General features: G+C 39.3%; 3 protein-coding genes and 1 long non-coding RNA gene across 4 annotated transcripts in view; 1 reads left to right on the top strand and 3 right to left on the bottom strand.

Annotated features, from left to right (window-relative positions):
- LOC133518405 (nucleolar and coiled-body phosphoprotein 1-like) overlaps window positions 1-5,343 on the bottom strand; it is a 34,274-nt gene extending 28,931 nt beyond the window's left edge. The window contains exons 1-3 of the mRNA XM_061852082.1: window positions 4,775-5,343; window positions 4,233-4,383; window positions 3,070-3,213 (exon numbers count right to left, since the gene is read on the bottom strand). Of these exons, the coding sequence (XP_061708066.1) occupies window positions 3,070-3,213; window positions 4,233-4,383; window positions 4,775-4,927 (448 nt within the window). The 5' untranslated portion in view covers window positions 4,928-5,343. The remainder of the gene's footprint in view (window positions 1-3,069; window positions 3,214-4,232; window positions 4,384-4,774) is intronic.
- The window catches only part of LOC133518415 (uncharacterized), a 166,220-nt gene that overhangs the window by 60,995 nt on the left and 84,841 nt on the right, over window positions 1-20,384 (bottom strand). The window lies entirely within an intron of this gene.
- On the top strand, window positions 10,402-11,987 carry LOC133518404 (probable H/ACA ribonucleoprotein complex subunit 1). Its single transcript, XM_061852081.1, has one exon. It carries the CDS (start codon window positions 10,569-10,571, stop codon window positions 11,265-11,267), a length of 699 nt encoding a protein of 232 aa, XP_061708065.1. The 5' UTR covers window positions 10,402-10,568; the 3' UTR covers window positions 11,268-11,987.
- Window positions 18,989-20,248, bottom strand: LOC133518413 (ER membrane protein complex subunit 5). Its single transcript, XM_061852091.1, has 3 exons — window positions 20,055-20,248; window positions 19,926-19,978; window positions 18,989-19,263 (listed from the first exon to the last, which is right to left on the bottom strand). The coding sequence occupies exons 1-3, from the start codon at window positions 20,131-20,133 to the stop codon at window positions 19,042-19,044; spliced, it is 354 nt and encodes a 117-aa protein (XP_061708075.1). The 5' UTR covers window positions 20,134-20,248; the 3' UTR covers window positions 18,989-19,041.

The following is a 20,384-nucleotide window of genomic DNA, read 5'->3' as shown; positions in this document are numbered from 1 at the left end:
GAATTCGAATTAAAGAAGAAGAAGAAATTAACCATGTTGCTTATTATTTTAATATATTAATAAAATAACCATTACATTTAGTATTTACCATCATTATTTTATTAATTTCATAAACGAACTTGACATTTTATATCTTATATTGCATTAAATACCTAGACTTAAGAAATATTCAGTGCCCTTACAGGGTGTCATGTACCTACCATCTTCAAATTGTAACACCTAATGTATAATGAGCATGACTGCAATACAATAAAGAATAAAGGTAAAGGGGACAACTGATGACCAGTTCGCCGGAGGATATCGGCCTGTCAGTTATTCCCGATTGTCAGCTTTTGCGAATAACTGACAGGCCGATATCGTCCGGCGAACTGCTAACCACTGGTAACCTTTAGATTTGACAAATATGCGCGTCATAGTAATAAACCAAGTTATTATCCCGTATACAAAAAAAATATTATTCAATAACCTACAACATGTCCAACAAATCTATCATATATATGCATTTTTATTTTTTATCAATTTATAGTTTCGATATTTTTCCCTGTACCTACTTGTAGTATATAACGATATTACTTGCCAAATTTCATAGTTCTAGGTCAACGGAAAGTATTCTATAGTTCTATAGTATCTTTTTTTTTTCGTTGAATTAGAAGTTTGATTTTTTCACAGCCGCAAGGGACTGTAGACCTGAATAATTATAAGGTTTTAATATCAAACCCAATACCTCCACGCGTTTCCAAGATAAAGGGTCTTGACAGACAGACGAACGGACAACAAAGTGATGCTAATTCAATTCAATTCAAATATACTTTATTCATGTAGGCCTAGCAACAAGCACTTATGAATAGTAAGACAGTATTACATATAATTATCTTAATCTAATTATCAGAGCAATTTATTGATGTTGTAAATATTATTCCATATATAATACTAATGAATAAAATTCATAGATCAAATTTAATACTAAAACTTTCACAAAATACAGTCATACAAAAAAAAATGTATAAAAAATACTTGTCTAGATAGTTTCTAGAATAAATTCTAAATGTCAAACAAATATAATAAAAACAACAAAGGAAATACATGCATTGGAATATCCATTTCATCATCATTATTCAAATATAATAAATAATTAATCATTTCGAATCAAAATTAATCCCACGTTGTTTTATCATTCATGTAGTCTTGTGTGGTATAATAAGCTTTAGAAATAAGTTTACGCTTTACATGATTCTTAAATTTATTAATTGGTAACTCAGTAATATGGTTTGGAAGTTTATTATAAAATCTCACACAATTACCCATGAATGATTTTTTAATTTTATGGAGCCGAGTGAAGGGCAATGCGAGCTTATGTTTATTTCTAGTATTAATATTATGAATGTCACAATTTTTCTTAAAATCGGCAATATTTTTATGCACATACAGAATATTCTCATAAATGTATTGACAGTGCACTGTCATGATGTCAATTTCCTTAAATTTATCTCTCAGTGAGTCTCTATGGTTCATTTTATATATTGCTCGAATAGCCCTCTTCTGCAGAACAAAAATGGTATTTATCTCTGAAGCACCACCCCACAGTAAAATACCATATGACATAATGCTATGGAAGTAACTAAAATATACTAATCGAGCTGTTTTGACATCAGTTAACTGACGGATTTTGCTTACTGCAAAAGCTGCAGAACTCAGTCTATTCGAAAGAGTAGCAATATGGGGACCCCACTGGAGTTTAGAATCTAAAGTTATACCAAGAAAAACTGTACTATCAACTAGTTCCAATTCCTCATCCTTCACAATGACACTTGTTTGTACATGCCTTACATTACTAGTGACAAACTTAATACATTTAGTCTTATTCTCATTTAACAATAAATTATTAACATTGAACCAATTTACTACTTTAGAAATAGCATCGTTTACATCATTGTAAGCTTGTTGCTGTCGTTTGACTTTGAAAATAAGTGAAGTGTCGTCTGCAAACAATACTATATCATGGTGGGTCTTTACAAGGAATGGCAAGTCATTTATGTAGATAAGGAACAGGAAAGGTCCCAATATTGACCCCTGTGGTACACCCATAGAGACCAATGACCCCGGTGATCGCTGTCCATTCACATCGACCCTTTGTATTCTACCATTTAAGTAGGACTTAAGTAAATCCAGTGCCGCTCCTCTAACTCCATAATAGTGTAGTTTCCTGATTAATGTTTCATGACAAACGCAGTCGAAGGCCTTAGACAAATCACAGAAGATACCTATAGCATCTCGTGACTCCTCCCAGGCATCGAAGATATGCTTAATTAGCTCAACACCAGCATCGGTTGTCGAGCGACCCCGTGTAAAACCAAACTGCTTATTATGCATTAAATTATTGACGTTAAAATGTCGTACTAATTGAGAAAGAATTAATTTTTCAAAAATCTTACTGAACGTTGGTAGCACAGATATCGGTCTAAAGTTAGTGGGGTCAGAGTTGCTACCCGATTTAAATAAAGGAGTTATTTTACTATGTTTCATTAAATCAGGAAACTCGCCGCAATCAACACTGTTGTTAAATATAATTACTAAGTCAGGCGCTATAATTTCTACTAAGGATTTGACAGCATGGACAGAGACTCCCCAGAGGTCATTCGTTTTTTTGACATTAACCGAATTAAACGCCTTTACTACATCGGAGGTACAAACACGTTCAAAATGAAAATCTCCACAACACTCTGGAGCGTTATCTTTTAATAGAGTAACAGCAGATGAGGGTGATGAATTTAAATCCTTAGTTGTGAAAACTGGTACGTCAGTGAAAAAAATTTCAAATTCTGTAGCTACTTCTAAATTGGAATCTATAATTTTGTTATCAATATTTAGTTTAAAATCATTCACTCTGTGTTTCGAGCGACCAGTCTCCACATTGATTACTTTCCAGGTTGCTTTAATAATGTTGGTACTATTTTTTATTCTTTGACTTAGATAATTTCGCTTAGCTATATGACAACCTATGAGGGTTCCCTTTTCCCTTTTTAGGTACAGAACCCTAAAAAATGGTCATTGTCTTATAATCATACTTACTAGAAGTGTTGATGTTCAGAGTAGCCCTGCTAAGTGAAACTACGGGCTGTATGGATTGCCCGCCCATCATCATGGGAGGCACTCGGTGCACCTTCTCAGTGGAATTGCTGATGTTGCTCCATCTTGGAGAAACTGTATCTGCACCTGTGTATAAATGGATAATGTAATGCCAATTAAAATTAAGGTCAATGTGGACAAGACCGTCTATCATGTAAGACTGTCTACATGCTCCTTTGTTCTTTCTAATTCATGCGTTTGTAACTTTAATTGTACAGTGGAGTGTGTACTCCACTTACAGAAGGTCACTAGACCATAAGGAGTGAAGCTCTTATGGCTCAGTTTCATTGGTCGATAACACTGTCAATATAAAGCGTGCGGGGACTCCCCGCAGGCGGTATAACGACTAGTGAAACACAGAAGTCGATGGTTCGATCGATATACAGCATGCGGGTGACTCCCGCAGGCGATAAGGTGGTATAACGATTAGTGAAACACAGAAGTCGATGGTTTGATCGATATACAGCATGCGGGTGACTCCCCGCAGGCAAAATAGTTAGCCTATTGTATCCACGAACAGGAAACAGAAAACAATGCAGTTTTCTGTTTCCTGTTCATGGATACCATAGGCTAACTATTTTGCTCCACTTGTCTTTTCCTCGGACTCGGACGGAACCAGAAAGATCAAAAGACAGAAGTGGAAATGGGCAGGTCTGGTCAGGCATAGTCTGAGGAAAAGACCACTGAACTATAATTATAAATAAATATTTGGGGACAATCTTACACAGATCAACCTAGCCACAAACTAAGCAAAGCTACTATGGGTACTAGGCGACAATATACATATGTAGGAATAGTAGTAGTTAAACTCTTTATTGTACAGAAATGAAAACAAAACAGGAAATTAAACACTCATCATTAGTACAAAGGCGAACTTATCCCTTTAAGGGATCTCTTCCAGTACATATGTATATAGATAAATACATAGAAAACACCCATGACTCAGGAACAAATATCTGTGCTCATCACACAAATAAGTGCCCTTACCAGGATTTGAATCCGGGATCATCAGCTTCATAGACAGGGTCACTACCCACTAGGCCAGACCGGTTGTCAGTCACTATGTGTGTGAATGTAAATGTAACAGCTTTTAAAAATATATTTACCGTCCCGGTCTCTCATGTAAGTCTTGGCTAACTCAAGGGAGCGTGTGATGGCACTGGAGGCCTGCACGAGGTGGGTGAGCGCCTGCTTGCTAGCTTGTTGGAGTGCAGCATCTAGCTTGCGAGCGTCTGCGGCACCGCCGCTTTTAAGGCGCTGGAAATTATAGATGATATGAATATTATATATGATCTAATAGAGCCATTGCAAAAATATAGGGTAAATATTATAGTCTAATGTGTTTCTTTTCCCAAGTCCTGCGGAGGGACCTCTTTTTCTGTGATTGTCACTGGTTGCTTTGAAATAGGTAATATATATAAACAAATCAGTAAACAATTAATTGATTTTATACCTACTTTATAGAATAATATAATAAAAATGAAGTAGGAAAAGCCGCAATATACTCGCGATATAAAAGTTTTAATTAACAGAAAAGTTTGATATAGATAAAGACTAAACCTCAAGGTAAATTAAGGGCCCTTTCACGGTCATTGACCTGTCAACTCTACAGCTGTTTCCTGCTAAGTTGAGCAACTGCAACACTTACAATCACTTTGAGCCTCAGCTCATTATTCTCTTTCATTAGTTCCAACTTCTCATTTTCCCTCTGAGCCGCCGTCATCTTCCAATACTGAACTTTTTGCACCAATTCATTGTTTTTCTCTATGAGACTTTTAATCTCATCTTCTTGAGCCGCCATGAACACTATCTAAATGAGAAAGAAACAGTCACACGTTACACTTAATTACAACACACAGCGAAAGTAAAATCCTTGCAAAATTAAGTGCTGTATTTTGATTTTGTTTAAATGTTTTTGTTCTTTCTACAAATCAAACTCAAAAACGACGAAAATTAGGTAACTATAGACAATTAAAAACACAGAGGAATACTAGACAATTAAAATCGAATCAACCGTAGACAAACACCTATCAAAAATATAGTAAAGACATTCTTACACCATGCGACAACGTGCGAGTCGTGCGACATCAAATAAAAATGTACAAAAATATGTTGTCTGTGGAAGTATTGCCATCATTGAGTATACATACCTAAATTAAAGATATTTTATGATTTTTTGGAGACTTTGTAGAACATGTGTAAAAATTTATCTTCATTCATTTTATTACATGTATAACATATGTCTTTTGTATGTACATTGCGGCTATGAAATAAGAGCTAATCATGTAAATATACATTTATGATAACGCATAGATTTGTGAATGACACGATCTATTCTATTTTTTTTTTTCTTTTTTTTTATCTTTATTTATTTATTGAGGGTTTTTAAATAAATGCCACCCTCATAGTGGCTCTCTAACAAAACTACACCAGTCTAATTTTCACTATTTCTACGTGCTATGATATCGATAACCATAGAATAAAGGAGCCCAGCCTCTTCCGAATCAGGGAATGCTAGGATGCTATTGACTTGGCCGAGGTCATAGGAACAGACATTAAGCAAGCGACGCTGTGCGACACCTCGGCGACATTCCATTGTTATATGAAACACGTCTTCAATTACTCCGCATACATTACAATTGGGCGAGTCAACTTTACGCATCAAAAACGCAAAATTATTCAAAGGAATGTGGCCAGATCGCAATCTAAAGGCAACAATTAGATCCTGCCTGTTCAACTTACAAAAAGAAAACCATGGGGCTCGAGGAAGTGAGGGTTGAATCGTTTTGTACCATATACCCTTTGTGCGAGATCTTTCATCGAAATATTCAGACCACCTGTTAAAGCACATATTCTTGACTTTGTATAGAATATCAGTAAACCAAGGAACATTATGGCACTTTTCACTCATTTCGGATGCTTCCCTAGCCAACCGATCCACCACCTCGTTCCCCACAACACCGCAGTGAGAGGGAATCCATTGTAAAATAACTTTCTTTTTGGCTGCGTTCAGTTTAAGTACTAAACGAATTATTGAGTACGCCAATGGAATGTCCCTAAAGACGTGAGTACAGCGGTTCAAATGTTGAAGAGCGTATTTTGAATCCGTTAAAATTACAAATTTATTGTGACTATTTATGCTGTCAATATATGAAAGAGAGTCTTCTATTGCGATCATTTCAATGGCCATAATCGAGATATCGTTCACAATGTGTAATTTAATTACCTCTCCGGTTTGCCAATCTAGGAACGCTGCCCCACTACCAAAATCTGTTTTAGATCCATCAGTAAAAATCTTATAATAGTCATTATAAGAGTTTGTAAGCATTGAATCGCATATACTTCGTAACTTCGAACCGTCGTACTTACTTTTAGCTTTGTTAATGTTATCAACATTTGATACTAGACAATTACTCAAATCTATATTTGTAACCCAGGTATCGAGTGAAAACATTTCTAATTGGTTACTACAGTATACCGGGGTATCATTAAACTCATTAAATACAAGTCCAAGTAACGGTTTGGTTTTGTTACGCCAGTAGAGGTTATCAAAAGAATTTTTCAAATCCGTCAGAAGTCCAGGTAGGATATTTGTACTAAGAGATTTAGATTTTAATAGCATTTTACCTGCAAGATACTGTCTCCGAATTGCTAGTGGAGGTAAGGTCAATTCTGATTCCATCACATGTATAGGCGTACTTTTTATAAACCCTCCTATTACTCGTAAGCAAGTGTTTTGAAGTGTGTCTAACCTAGCTAAATTAGTTGCAGCGCTATTTCCAAATAAAAAACTTGCATAATCAAGCCTACTTCTTATCATTGCAATGTACAGTCGCCTTAAATGAACTTGGTGCACTCCCCATCCAGATCCCGCCAGCACTTTAAATATATTTATAAATTTAATGACTTTAACTTTAATTTCATTTATGTGTTTCCCCCATCGCAAGCCTCGGTCAAGCCAAAGGCCCAAATATTTAACGGTATCCACAACTTCTAATGCCTGGTCTTTAATTTTAATAGAAATGTTATCTTTTTTAAACCCCCTTTTAAACAGACAAACTTTACTTTTACTCTGAGAAATCTCTAGACCAATGTCTAAAAATAAAGTCTGTATATTATCTAAAGCCTGCTGTATTCTTATTTCTCCCTCAGCAGAGCTTTTACAATGGCAATATAGAACGTAATCGTCAGCATATTGTGAAATGAATATCTCCTTCTCAAGAATTTTACAGACCTTCATAGTGGCTATGTTAAATTGTAACGGGGATAGCGGGTCCCCCTGGGCTAAACCGCGACCTGTCGATCTTTCTATAACTAAATCATCTAATTGAATTTTGAGGTTTCTATGCTTCAAAAAATTCCAAAGGTAGTTGCATACTCTACGTCCTACTTTTAATGAGTCCAGAGTAGAAATTAGCACTGTATTATCGATATTATTGTAAGCACTGTCAATATCTAGGAAGCAGCCCAAAGTTGATAATCCTCTTGTGAAGCCAATTTGAATCCTAGTAACCAGGATGCTCAAATTATCTAAGCATGATTTACATTTCCTAAACCCCAAAGTATTTTCGGAGAACTCTTTATTACGCTCTAGAAGCCACTCGATTCTATGATTGATAATTGCGTGGAAGATTTTGCAAATACACGACATTAATGAAATAGGTCGCAATGATGATACTTGGCTCGGATCTCTACCTGGTTTTGGGATAGGAATAATGCCAATATCTTTCCATTGACTAGGAACAAATCCGCTTATGAAAAAGTTATTGTATAGGCGCAACAAGATCTTTTTGCCATTTTCTGGAAGATGTCTAATCATAGAGTATGAAATGCCATCGCACCCAGGAGAGGTATCCTTGAGTTTAATGCATTTGTTTAACTCCTGTATAGAGATATCGATGTCAATGGGAGACTCATAATCCAAAAGCAAGGGCGAAGGAGGGACGGCGTAATCTGGAGACAGCGTACATAGTAGTTCCTCAGCTAGTACTGGGTCAATGTACTGTCGAGGAGATCTGTAGCCCTTCATCAAGGACATTTTCCTCCACATCTCGCTCGAGGTAGTATTTGAATCGACTGAAGAGCATAGATCTTGCCAACCCTTTCGTATAGCCCCACACAGGTCATCATGGGCCTTAGAAGTCTTGTCCCGTAAAATTTCTAGGTTTCCTGGAGTAGGATTCCTACGAAACATGGTTAACGCCAGCCTGCGTTGGGCTATAGCTTCTGATAACTTTTGGTTCCAATAGGGTTTAGGCTTAAATGCTGACTTTGCATTATTATTAAACGTATAATATGGGATATGAATATCTGCTACTAGATTAATGACATTAATAAATTGATTATAGTCTTCTTGATGGTCACTAGAGCTCGTAAAATTTTCGAAGTGTTCTTTTAAATCTTTTTTATATTTTTGCCAATTAGCCTTTTTGAAATTTCTTTTCATGACAGGGGTGCTGAAATCGCATTGATGTTTAGCTGAAAGTTTTATAAAGAAGTGATCGCTCCCTAATGTTTCATTGACTATTGACCAATTAAGGTCTAAAGCTATATCTGAGCTGGCCAAACTAATATCGGGAGAGGACTTTTGTAACACACCGTCGGATAGCCTCATCCAAGTCGAGTCCCCGTTGTTAAGTGTTAACAAGTTACAGTCCAAAATAGAATTGTAAATTAGATTACCTCTTGGATCCGTCTTACACGACCAACTAGAGTGATGTCCATTAAAGTCACCAAGGACTAGGGTTTTCGTCTCACAATGACTAAAGACTTCATCCCAATCCGTTTGACTTGTATTTATTTTACTAGGACAATAAATTGCAACAATGTTTTCAATTACTTGGCATTTCAAAACTTTAACCTTCAGAAATTCGATACCTGCATTACCGATGACAACATTTGATATTAGAGATTGAATCGAGTTGTGAACGAGAATCATTACACCACCGTAACCATCATGTCTATCCTTTCTGTAAACCTGATAACCATTAACTCTAAAGCTATAATCTTTTGATAACCATGTTTCACTTACCACAGCAATATGAACTTTTTGTAATCTTAACAATTCTTGAAACGATTTAAGTTTGCCTAACAGACTCTGGGCATTCCATTGGATAATATTTAAACTAATGGATTTACTAGAACTAGCCATAATTAACAAACTGTAAAAAACCTTTAACTATACTTGAGTCTGAAAAGAATCCTGCCGCCAGGATTACCAGCCATTCCACACATAATTTAATTACGCCTTGGATTTTATCTTGGATACTGATACTTTTTAGGAAAATCACCTCCTTTACCCGTCTTAACAGCTCATTAAATGTCGTTTTCCGATCATTCCCGTCTTCGTTCTCGAGGGATTAATTGTCACTTTGAGTGTTAAATTATATATTCTCCATCTTGGGTGGAACAGCGGTTTTCTTCCTTTTCTCGTTTTTGATTTGAATTTTTATTTTTTTATCCGACAATCCAAGCTTGGATGTACCAGGTACTGGATCCTGCACGTTTCGGGTCAGAATAGATTTGTCTCTTCCTTCTGAAAGAACATTACTGTACGATGCAAAACATGGCGATTTATCAGAGACTGGTTGTGGGCTATGCTTTAATGGAGGGAATGACTGACTATTCGTGCAAGGTATTTCTTCCTCCAGAGGTCTTGGTAGTGGAGCTGCGTAAAGGGTCAATGCCTTTCTGTATGTACAGTTGAATTCGGACATCAACTCCCGAAGTTTCCTCTCTTTTTTGTATACTGGGCAGATCTTCGCCATCGATGTGGTTACCACGGCAGTTGACGCACTTGAAAGTTGTAGTTACACAGTTGGGATGATCGCCTCCGCATTTAGGGCACACAAAAAATTTGGATGTACAATTTCCAATGCTATGGCCAATTTTCCAGCATTTGAAACACTGAGTCACCGGGTGAACATAGGGCTCTACTTTAATTCGTAAGCCGTCAACGCTGACGAAAGGTGGCAGTTTCGAGCACTTGAAGGATAGCCGTGCCACCTCACTCGGGCACCAACGACCATCGCCTTTATCTCGACGGTTTAATCTTTTGGCTGAAATTATTTTCTCAGTGCAAGTCACTAATTTTAATATATCTTCCTCACAAAGATCTAGATCTACGTTTCTAATGATGCCATAGCTCAGTCCAATCTCCATTGGCTTGTGTAAAACCCAACCTTGTTTAGAAATGTTTTCACATTGAAATAGTTGATCCATATTATCCTTGTCATTAAATTCCAGTCGGATTTTATAAGGGATCTATGCTATAACGACAAACATCATTTATTGAAAATTTACGGGATTTGTTCATTATTTACTGGTAACTCGATGACGCTGTCAAGTGTCAATGTCAAAATAAACACGCTCGTTCAAATGTCATTTGCCGACGCATGGCGTTTTAAGGTTAGCTTCATTTTGTTTCGTGTTTATTAGTGAAAATGTCGTTCCGTGGTAGAGGTGGTGGCGGTGGCGGACGCGGCTTCGGTGGCCGAGGCGGTGGTGGCGGCGGCGGAGGTCGGGGAGGCCGCGGGGGCTTCGGCGGAGGCCGAGGACGCGGTGGCGGTGGCGGTGGTTTTCGACAACAAGATATGGGCCCTCCCGAAAGCGTGACGCCTCTGGGTCACTACGGCTGGACAGTGCAGGACGACCTGGTCTGTAAAGTCGACATTGAGGACGTACCCTACTTCAACGCGCCAATTTATCTAGAAAATAAAGAACAAATCGGCAAAATTGATGAGATTTTTGGCAATCTGCGAGACTACTACGTTTCAGTTAAGCTAGGAGAGAATATAAAAGCGAAGAGTTTTAAGGATGGACAGCAGTTTTATATTGACCCAGCGAAATTGTTGCCATTGAAGAGGTTTCTTCCTCAGCCGCCTGGTGCGAAGCGCGGCGGTCGAGGGGGTAGGGGCGGCGGTGGAAGAGGTGGGGGTGGTTTTGGGGGTCGGGGAGGTGGTCGAGGCGGCGGCGGAGGGTTTGGTGGTCGAGGAGGCGGCGGCCGCGGCGGTTTCGGTGGCCGAGGCGGTGGCGGCGGCTTCGGAGGCGGTGGCGGCGGCTTCGGAGGCGGTGGTCGAGGAGGAGGCTTTGGGCGTGGCGGTGGCGGCCGCGGAGGTGGCTTCAGGGGCGGCCGCCGGTAGTGTGTCTACATGCGGCAGTGGTAGTGTGACTATATTGACTGTGAGAGTGAGCTGTTGGCCCTCGCCACAGTGGCTAAATGGAACACTTTCTATGATTATGTGTTTTTAGTTTTATTGTTTGATACAAACATTTTATTAAATATATATATATATATATATATGTATGAGGAAAGTATAAATAACAGCCTCTAATTTAGTTTAAGACAGGTAGCCTCCAATTTGGATTACTCCAAGATCCAGGGCAATATGTGGCATTATCTTTGAAAAGGGACCTTATTGTCGATGGTGCTTACGCCGCACTGCGTCGCGCAACGTTGTATTTGTATTGGAGCATCGTTTATAACGGCGGAAGCGCCATCGACAATAAGGTCCCTTTTCATAGATAACATCGCATATTTACTTTCTATCAGAGTTAAAAGCTAAGCTTGAACTTGTACTTGTGCAACTACATGGGGACTTACGTTAAGTCTGTACGTTCTAAACTTAAGGAATTGGTTGGACATAATTTGACTTCACAATATTATATTTTACTACTTTGTCAGCTTAATTGTGTGTGTTAATACAGTGATTGTTGAGTATATGTTGTACCTAGTTAAATCTTTAGGTAGTTACTTTTATGTAGATGTGAGTGTATGTAGACTAAGGTCTTTGTGGCGAGGGCCAACTTCTGTCATAATTTTAAGTAACAATACTGTTAAGAATAAAGTTAATATTCTCGCATTTTTGTTTTAGTCTTAATTAAAAAACTATTTCCATTCATCAAAGCATTATAAAAATAAATTAGACAAGCATACTATATCTACTACTCGTTCATGATAACAATCTTTATGAATATTGGATTCAGGTTATATCAGTTGTCAAACTGCCTGCCTGCTTATTAAATAAATAAATAAATTATTAATTGTAAAAGAGGTTAAGTCTAAGATAAAAGCTAGTCTAGCTTGACATCTGAAACAGATATGTTTTCTGGACACTGATTTGTGGCAATTTCCTCGCGCACAAAACGGCCAGTGTAGACGTGCCTCTGCCAAAGCGGCGCTCGCGTTTTCCTTGCCCGAGCGCGCCGCCTCGGCTGAGGCACGTCTACAGTGGTCGTTTTGTGCGTTCGGAAATTGCCTCGCGCGTATGCTCGCTCTGTATGGACCCGATTTTGACAACCTAAGTTACCGCATAATCATAAAGAAATAAAAGCTTAAGATTGCTTACTCCATACATCAGTTTTCTAACCAAAACGCTTATTTTATTAGGCTTTATTACTTTCGTAGTTGACATCTAGTGTCAAGTAGCGGATTTATCAATACTGCTACTTGACAATAGATGTCGCAACAAACAAAAAGTCTAATGCTCAGCAATTTTCAGCTAATATTAACCGGAACTCTAATTTCAACTCCTGCTGGTAATGTTGTAACTTTTTGCGCAATAAAATCCTCTACTTGACTCTAGATGTCGACTACGAAAATAAATAAGCGTTTTGGTTATTAAACCTCCACCTTCCATAGTTTTGGTAACAAAACTGATGTATGGAGTGAGTACTCAATGCTTACTTATTTCTCGATGGCATAATGTACATAACCGAGAAAATCGTAATTCTTCAATTGCGGACATTTTTCTCTGTCACTCTAATGACGCCTTTATTGGAGTAAAGGAGAAAGATCCCCGCAATTTGCGAATTTCGGTTTTCGCGGTAGGCCCCTAGAGCCGTCCAGCGCTATCTCGTTTAGTTGTCAAATTTGAAGCACGACATTGAGTTAAAAAATAGTTCAAAAGTTAGAGGGGAGAAGACAATTTTTTTTTTCAGAGCGATTATTTCCGAAAAGAATAATAATTCGTGTCAAACAAGATGTTAATAGTACATTACGATACAAGTGCGAAAAATGGCGAAACGAAGTGAAACGAGTGGCGATAAATTAAAACACGACCAAAGGGAGTGTTTTAAATCGACACGAGTTGCGAATTACCTATTCGCACATGTATCGTACAACGTTTTACAGTACATATGGCCCTTTAAATGTTCGACACAGTAACGTAATATGCTAATTTTCGCACTAGTGCGGTAAAGTAGCATCATATGTACTGTAAAATTAGTTAAAATGATACATAGTCACAACTACCCTTTTCGGGTATACAATATTACACAATTACAATATATTTAAACAAAAAATATTCACTTTATCAAAAAATCGTTGGTGGAAACCCTTTTTTCATTTTAAAAGACCTATCCAACGATACATACCCCACACCAAAATTTTTTTAGTCTTTATTTTACTTTTCTGTCTCCAACTCACCATGCATGATTATCCCTAACGATCAGTAAAGCCGCGGACGGACAGACAGATGGACATGGCGAAACTATAAGAGTTCTTAGTTGACTGCGGAACCCTGAAAATGCTTGATTTTATATCACTTAAAGATGGTAGGACAACCAATTTAGCTAGGCTCAACTTTGCTTTGTACAGTCATGTGTAAAAATATGGGTGTACACATCTTACTCAAAAATATGTCCCATAGCATCTTATTCCAGTGTAAAGGGTGTGTAGGTGTAGGCGCAGTGTAGAGGCGTAGTACCATATTTATGAGACGATTCTTTCGATACATATCGAGGGCTTCAGGCCAAAGGGGCGTATACGCAAAAATGCCATTTTTCGTTTTTAACGGCATCGTATTCGTCTTGTAACAATACGTAAGCACAATTTTTTTCATAATTTTATCATAACAATTAGTTAAGTAAATAATTAAAAAATCATTTGGCGTATAACAGACAGTCATCATTTTATGTCGTTCCAAAAAGCCGTACTGAAGGCGTATAAGTGATATTTTCATTCAGTCCCCGATATTCATCGGAGTATAAAGGCGTACGTACATACTTCTCTCATGTGACAGTGCGAACCACCAAATAGTGTCACGCTATATAGGCGTACATACATACGACCATAAACTTTTACCAACTATCCTCAAAGTGCGTCGCGGCAAAGAGGCGTATGAACATACAACCGTACAAAAATTACGTGGGCCTTCAAATAATGCCGGGCCAAAGGGGCGCGGAGACAGCGTCCTTGATTGCCGCATATTGCTATCCCTTTCTGTCAAGCGGGTAAGCGCACTAGGGCCTCCTGTCTCTCAGTCAGTGTCTAGTTCCTTACAGTATGGTGTGCATCTCGTGCGAATAATAACAATAAAGTGGAGCGCTCTGATGCTGATGGCTCTGCCCTGGGCATTCAAGAATGACGTGGGCGGCTGTCTCCTCTGCCTCCAAGTACTCTCTGCAGAGGGGGCTATCTGTAACACGTAGTGTTAGTAGGTGTTTGTTTAGCGGGGCGTGGCCGGTTATGGCCCCAGTCAAAAGCCGAACCTGTGGCCTCTTCAGCTGTCTCAGCCTCCTCGACAAACCGGGGTCGATTGTCGGGAGGGCTTCCTTCGCCTGCCTGCACGTGCCTAGGTTAGACCAGTACGGTTGGTGTTTTACCTTGGTGTTGTGTCGCAGCATGTTCCGGAGCCAGGCATAAGGCAGAGTTATAATTGGCTCCGGTCCTGCCACCCTCAGTTCCGAACATCCTCTCGCCAATATTTCGGCCGCATCGTTCCCTCGCGAGTTGCTGTGTCCCTTGATCCACTGCAGAGTTAAGCTGGTGGTGGTGCTTACCTCTGACAGAGCTTTGTGGCATTTGTAGATTAGCCCTGAGGTCAAAGTATAACTTTGCAGAGCTTGTAGTACTGACCAACTATCAGAGAGTATGCGGATGGAGTAGTCCAATATTTTCCTTGAGGCGATTGCGTGTGCTGCCATTATGATGCCAATTCTGCCTGGAAGACTGTGTTGTGGGCACCTAGTCAAGTCCTAGTGGTGTTGAGATATGTATGTTTAGGTCCTCTGAGAATACTCCAGCGCCAGTGCCTGACCTTGTCTTTGATCCATCCGTGAAGATTCTCAGCTCTCATGGGTTGAGTCCTTCACGAGGTTCTTCGTGTAACTGTATCTTAATTTCTTGTCGAAGACGAATTGTCTGGATATCCTGTCAGTCACCGCTTCTATTAGCGGTTCCTTACCTATCGCCTCGTAGAAGATCTCGGTGTGTGGTACCCTAGGTGGTCTCCAGAGATTAGATTTTTTGAGACGTACCGCCGTAGCTAGCGTTTCCTGTTGTATAAAGAGGTGCAGCGGCGGCAGGCTCAGTAAGGCTTCCAGGGCCGCGGTTGGTATTGTCCTCATGCAGCCCGTGGTCGCCATACAGGCCAACCTCTGGATTCGTTGTAGTTCAGCTTCAACTACGGATAGTGTGGTGCGTGGCCACCAAACTATCGCACTGTAGCTTATTATTGGTCGCATGGCTGCCTGGTAAAGCCAGAGTTATCTTTGGGGTTAGCCCCCAGGTTCTACCCACTATCCTACGACATTGCCAGATTACGACTGTGGCTTTGTCAATTTTGCCGTTTAGGTGATTGCTCTAATTTAATTTGCTGTCAAGTATTACCCCTAAATACTTTACTTCCGCAGATAGTTGGAGTTCAGTGTCGAACAGGCGGAAGTGTTTGTTGGTGAACATAACCAGCTCAGTTTTGTTGGGATTGTCTGAGAGTTCGTTGTTAAAACACCAGCGTTCCACGATGGCTAGTGCAGAGCGGGTAACATCGCATACCGTACCTGCATGATTGCCGCTCGTCAGTATCACTATGTCGTCAGCATAGCCGATTGTGTAATAGTGATTATTGTTTAGTGTGGTGATCAGGTCATTCACCACAAGGTTCCATAGTAGTGGCGATAGGACTCCTCCTTGGGGGCATCCTTTTGCCATTAATGCCTGCTGTGTTTCGCCCGTCCCGAGTTTGAGGGTTCGTTGGCTCAACATGTTGTTTATCTATTTTGTCATAACTGCATTCGCGCCATGTCTTACCAGTGCTGCTGTAATGCTACTGCACCTGGTCCTGTCGAAAGCCCTTTCTATATCTATGAAGGTTCCTAAGCACATGGATCTGTTTTTGACCGCCACCTCAATTTTACTTACTACTGCGTGAAGTGCCGATTCTGTAGATTTGTCAGGGCTGTAGGCATATTGGTTTGGATGCAAGGGCACATAAATTTGCACCCTCTCTCTAAGGTACTTGTCACACAACCTCTCTAATGTTTTCAACATGAAAGAGGTCAGGCTGATGGGCCTGAAGGATTTGGGGTCCGAGTAGTCGTTTTTACCTGGTTTCAGTATGAAGATAACCTTGACCTCCCTCCATTGCTTCGGCACGTACCGGTGAGCCAGACAGGCGCGCAGAACGATGGTCAGCTTCAGAGTGAGATGCTTCCCGCCCCATTTAAGAAGCGCAGGGAAGATCCCATCCATTCCTGGAGATTTGAAGGAGTCAAAGCTGTTTAAGGTCCACTGCGTGCGCTGCGGGCTGATTACCTCATATGTCTGTAGCCACTCGTCCTCCGTCGGGGTGGTAGTAATTCTTAAGTGTAACATTCCTCTGTTATAATTTGATGGAGACGTAAATGAGTTAAGTTGTTAGCTAAACTACTTTTAGGTTTATTAGTACAGAAGATTTAATATTGTTTCTTTTTATGAAATGACGATAAATGATGTCGTATTTATTTGTTTAGAAGTTTTGATTAATATTTTATTGTTTAAGATAGTTATAATTTTGTTACCAGTGGTACCATTAAAGAAGGAGTAATGTTATTTTCTGAATACAAGTTTTGATACGTTTTAACTTTAACCTTTTGTTTTAGTTAATGCACTCTAAATTTAATCGTTTGATTGTTTCTTGACTGCTTTTTTAGTAAAGCTGTCATTATGTTGTCTTAGCAATTTCCATGCATCCTTTACTACCAATTTCAATTTTATTCTTTTCTATTAAATCGTTTTGTACTACTCGACTTTTGAGCGACTACCATTTACCTACTATCACAAATAGTAAAAATGATCTTATTGGAATTCAGTTAAGTCAGTTTTCTTAAGTAAGCCCACACGTCTTAACTCTAGCTCCCAGCGAAGTGCTAAACGACTGCTATTATAGGCAAAAATCAGAATAACGGCGTGATTGTCTTTTAAAACACTTCTTCTTATCGTGTGGGTTGTAAGATTGATGTACCTTAAAAACCCTGGTGTTAGAGTTATTGAGTCGCCAAAGGCCTCTGACATGGCTCTCATGACGAGCACCACCGGATAGATAGCAGCCGGGACCAACGACTTTACACCGTGCCTTCCGAAGCACAGAATCATCTTACTTTTCGGACAATCAGGTGATTCAGCCTGCAATGTCCTAGCCAAACCGGGAATAGTCTCACAAAGTCACAAAGCGACTTTTGCTTGACAGTGTCCCCACCGGGATTCGAACCCGGAACCTCCGAATCGAGAGACAACCGCTCTAACCATTAGACCACGGAGGCTATTGAAACACTGATATGCTCAAAGTGGCAATTCAAAATAGTTACTTACCCAATCGGTAACCAGCTCGAGTCGACATTGCTTAATGTCGTGGACAGTTGTGACACTATCAAAACCATCAGGAATCATTTTAATGGTAAAATCTAGATGAATTTATGAATATTTAGTCAAAATATAATTTGGCGCCCTATTATACGGCCACAAATAGAGGATACTTACACGATAGATTCGTCAGCCCAGACGGGCGTATAAAAATCAGAAAAAATAGAAGAAACTACACAATGATGACTAAATTACTGTAAAATTAAAGTATTTCGCATTATTAACAGTATTTCCACCTTTCATGATTAAATTATCGAATAGAAAAAAAAAATGAATTATACGACCATAAATCTCAAGTATTTTTCAAAAAATTTCAACCTGTATGTCGGAAATTATTGTCGTGGTAAAGAGGCGTAACTACATAATTACTGCTTTTTAGAATACGTAGAACGAAACTAGGCATGACACATGAAACAGACAGTAATTTAAATACTCTATGCAAAATTGTAGAACAATCGGTACATTGTAACAAAAGTTATTCAGTTTTTTGTCTCTCCTGAAAAGTAGGGTTCTTGCTTATACGCCCCTTTAGCATGAAGCCCTCGATATTTTTGCACTTGACTGTACAATTGGTTTTATATTCATATTATTATTTTATTTAACAAGTAGGCAGGCAGTTATGACAACTGATATGACTTGTAATCATGTGTAATCATTAAGATAGTTATCATGAACGAGTAGTACATATAATATGCGTGCCTCGGCCAAGGGGGCGCATGCATTTTCCTCGCCCGAGCGCGCCGGCTCGGCCGAGGCACGTCTACACTGGCCGGTTTGTGCATGAGGAAAATGCCTCGCGCATATGCTCGCTCTGTGTGGACCTGGCTGTTCACATTTTGTGCTGAAAACGCATCTTCTGGGAGTTTGTTCCAAGCCCACACTACTTAGTTGCTCAAAAAGTGTTTGTAAGGGATATTGTGAGACCTATGCCTTTCTTGCTTTAAGTGACCTCTCAGACGGTTGTTGTCGTTGCGCTTGAACATCTCTTGAACATCTTGAAAAATGGATGACTTTCGTAGCGGAAAACGGATAGAGCAAAGTGGAAGGAGAAAAGTAGGATAGCGGACCCTGTCAGAGCACGGGACAAACGCTAGGAGGATGTTACCCGAAAGCCAGGTCCACACTGAGCGAGCATACGCGCGAGGAAATTGCCTCGCGCGTACACTCGCTCTGTGTGGACCTGCCTAATGTAGTGCTCAGACAAGCAAATAAAAAATAGTAAGGCAGATACAACACAAAATGTCATAAATTAACCAATTTATTTACCCTTATACATAATAAATAATAAACCTACATTAATCTGAATATTCTAATTCTGCCTTGCTACTAGGAGGTAGATACTCGGCAGACAGAGCTTTGCCACGATGGTTAAAGATGTAGAATGAGGGCAGGTTGCGCTGCGTGTCCCATTTGATGGCATTGAGCTCGGCTGCAGCGTGGATCTCGCGAAGGTTCCCAGCCACATTTAGGACTCCCCACATTACTGCAAATAGGCTTGTTACTGCTTGGACTACAATCTGTAAACAATGTTAACAGTTACACACACAACAACAATAAGAGTGTAGTACAAAAATTTATGGACTCTGGACCAGGGGTCACCAATTAGTTTCTTCCGCGTCCGCTTTTTGAATAAAAATGACTATTGTGGTCTGTTTCTACCTCATTTACTTGACTTATTTAATAAGCAAATGTAATGTACAGCACAAAATAGGCTGGCGTTGCGCCATTTAGTGACCGCTACTTTAGAGCATTATTTTTACATCATAAAAAAAGTATAAAGTCAGACCACGCTAAGTGTTCATGCCAAGGGCTAAGTCAACTATGGAGCTTATTAAGATATGGATGCATTCTTACTGCAAAGTTAACATGGTCAGAGTTTTAAAGTTGTTTTTATTCCTGTTTACCAAACATCAATAAAAGCAACGTAATTTGTGACCGCTGCCGGCAAAACGTCCCAATTTGTCGCTTGCCATTAGAACGAGATTTGCTTGTATCTTTAAGTCGTCAAGGTGTCCTAAAATCAAGCGACAAAGTGGGACATTTTGTAGGCTGCGGTTATATTTACAAATAAAGAAGACAACAGGAGGTCTTATAGCTACGAAGCAATATCGTTAGACAACCTTTGGGTAGTGGAAGTGGAACTAATTGGGGGCACAATTTTGAATTCCGAAATACTTACGTCCAAAGGTAGCCCGGTGAACTCTTGTGCAGTTATTCGTAGGTATGATCGATCTGAAACATCCCAATAATGAGTGTGCTGTTTTGTTAGGGATATATAGTGAAAATAAACTTGAGTGTGAAATCTTACGTTGTGCGGCAGAAAACGCCGAATGGAATAGAGATATGAATCCAACGATGATAATCATCTTATTAAGGGACGATGACATTTTTAAAAATGCTTTTTTGATTGAATTTATTAAGAATTTGTGCGAAATAGGTAAATAATAATCACTTCATCTACTTCCTTCAATTCAATTTATTGACTGAAGTTCAAACAAAAGACAATATGATTTGACAGTTGTTTTTTTTAGTTAGTCTGTTTTCATTGACGTGATTACAAATTAAAAATATAGTAACGAACCCTACATTTTACGATATTTATTTGGTTTGAAATGTCTATTTAAATAGAAATACTACG

Source organism: Cydia pomonella, chromosome 5, assembly GCF_033807575.1.
Source record: "Cydia pomonella isolate Wapato2018A chromosome 5, ilCydPomo1, whole genome shotgun sequence".
NCBI lineage: Eukaryota > Metazoa > Arthropoda > Insecta > Lepidoptera > Tortricidae > Cydia > Cydia pomonella.
This window is presented reverse-complemented; position numbering and strand designations above follow the sequence as displayed.

Excerpts from the sequence above, each read along its gene's own strand:
- LOC133518413 (XM_061852091.1), bottom strand. The coding sequence starts at position 20,133 with ATGTCATCGTCCCTTAATAAGATGATTATCATCGTTGGATTCATATCT. Across the intron at positions 19,979-20,054 it reads GGCGTTTTCTGCCGCACAAC|ATCGATCATACCTACGAATA; the intron begins GTAAGATTTCAC and ends GGGATGTTTCAG. Across the intron at positions 19,264-19,925 it reads TCACCGGGCTACCTTTGGAC|ATTGTAGTCCAAGCAGTAAC; the intron begins GTAAGTATTTCG and ends CATTGTTTACAG.
- LOC133518404 (XM_061852081.1), top strand. The coding sequence starts at position 10,569 with ATGTCGTTCCGTGGTAGAGGTGGTGGCGGTGGCGGACGCGGCTTCGGT.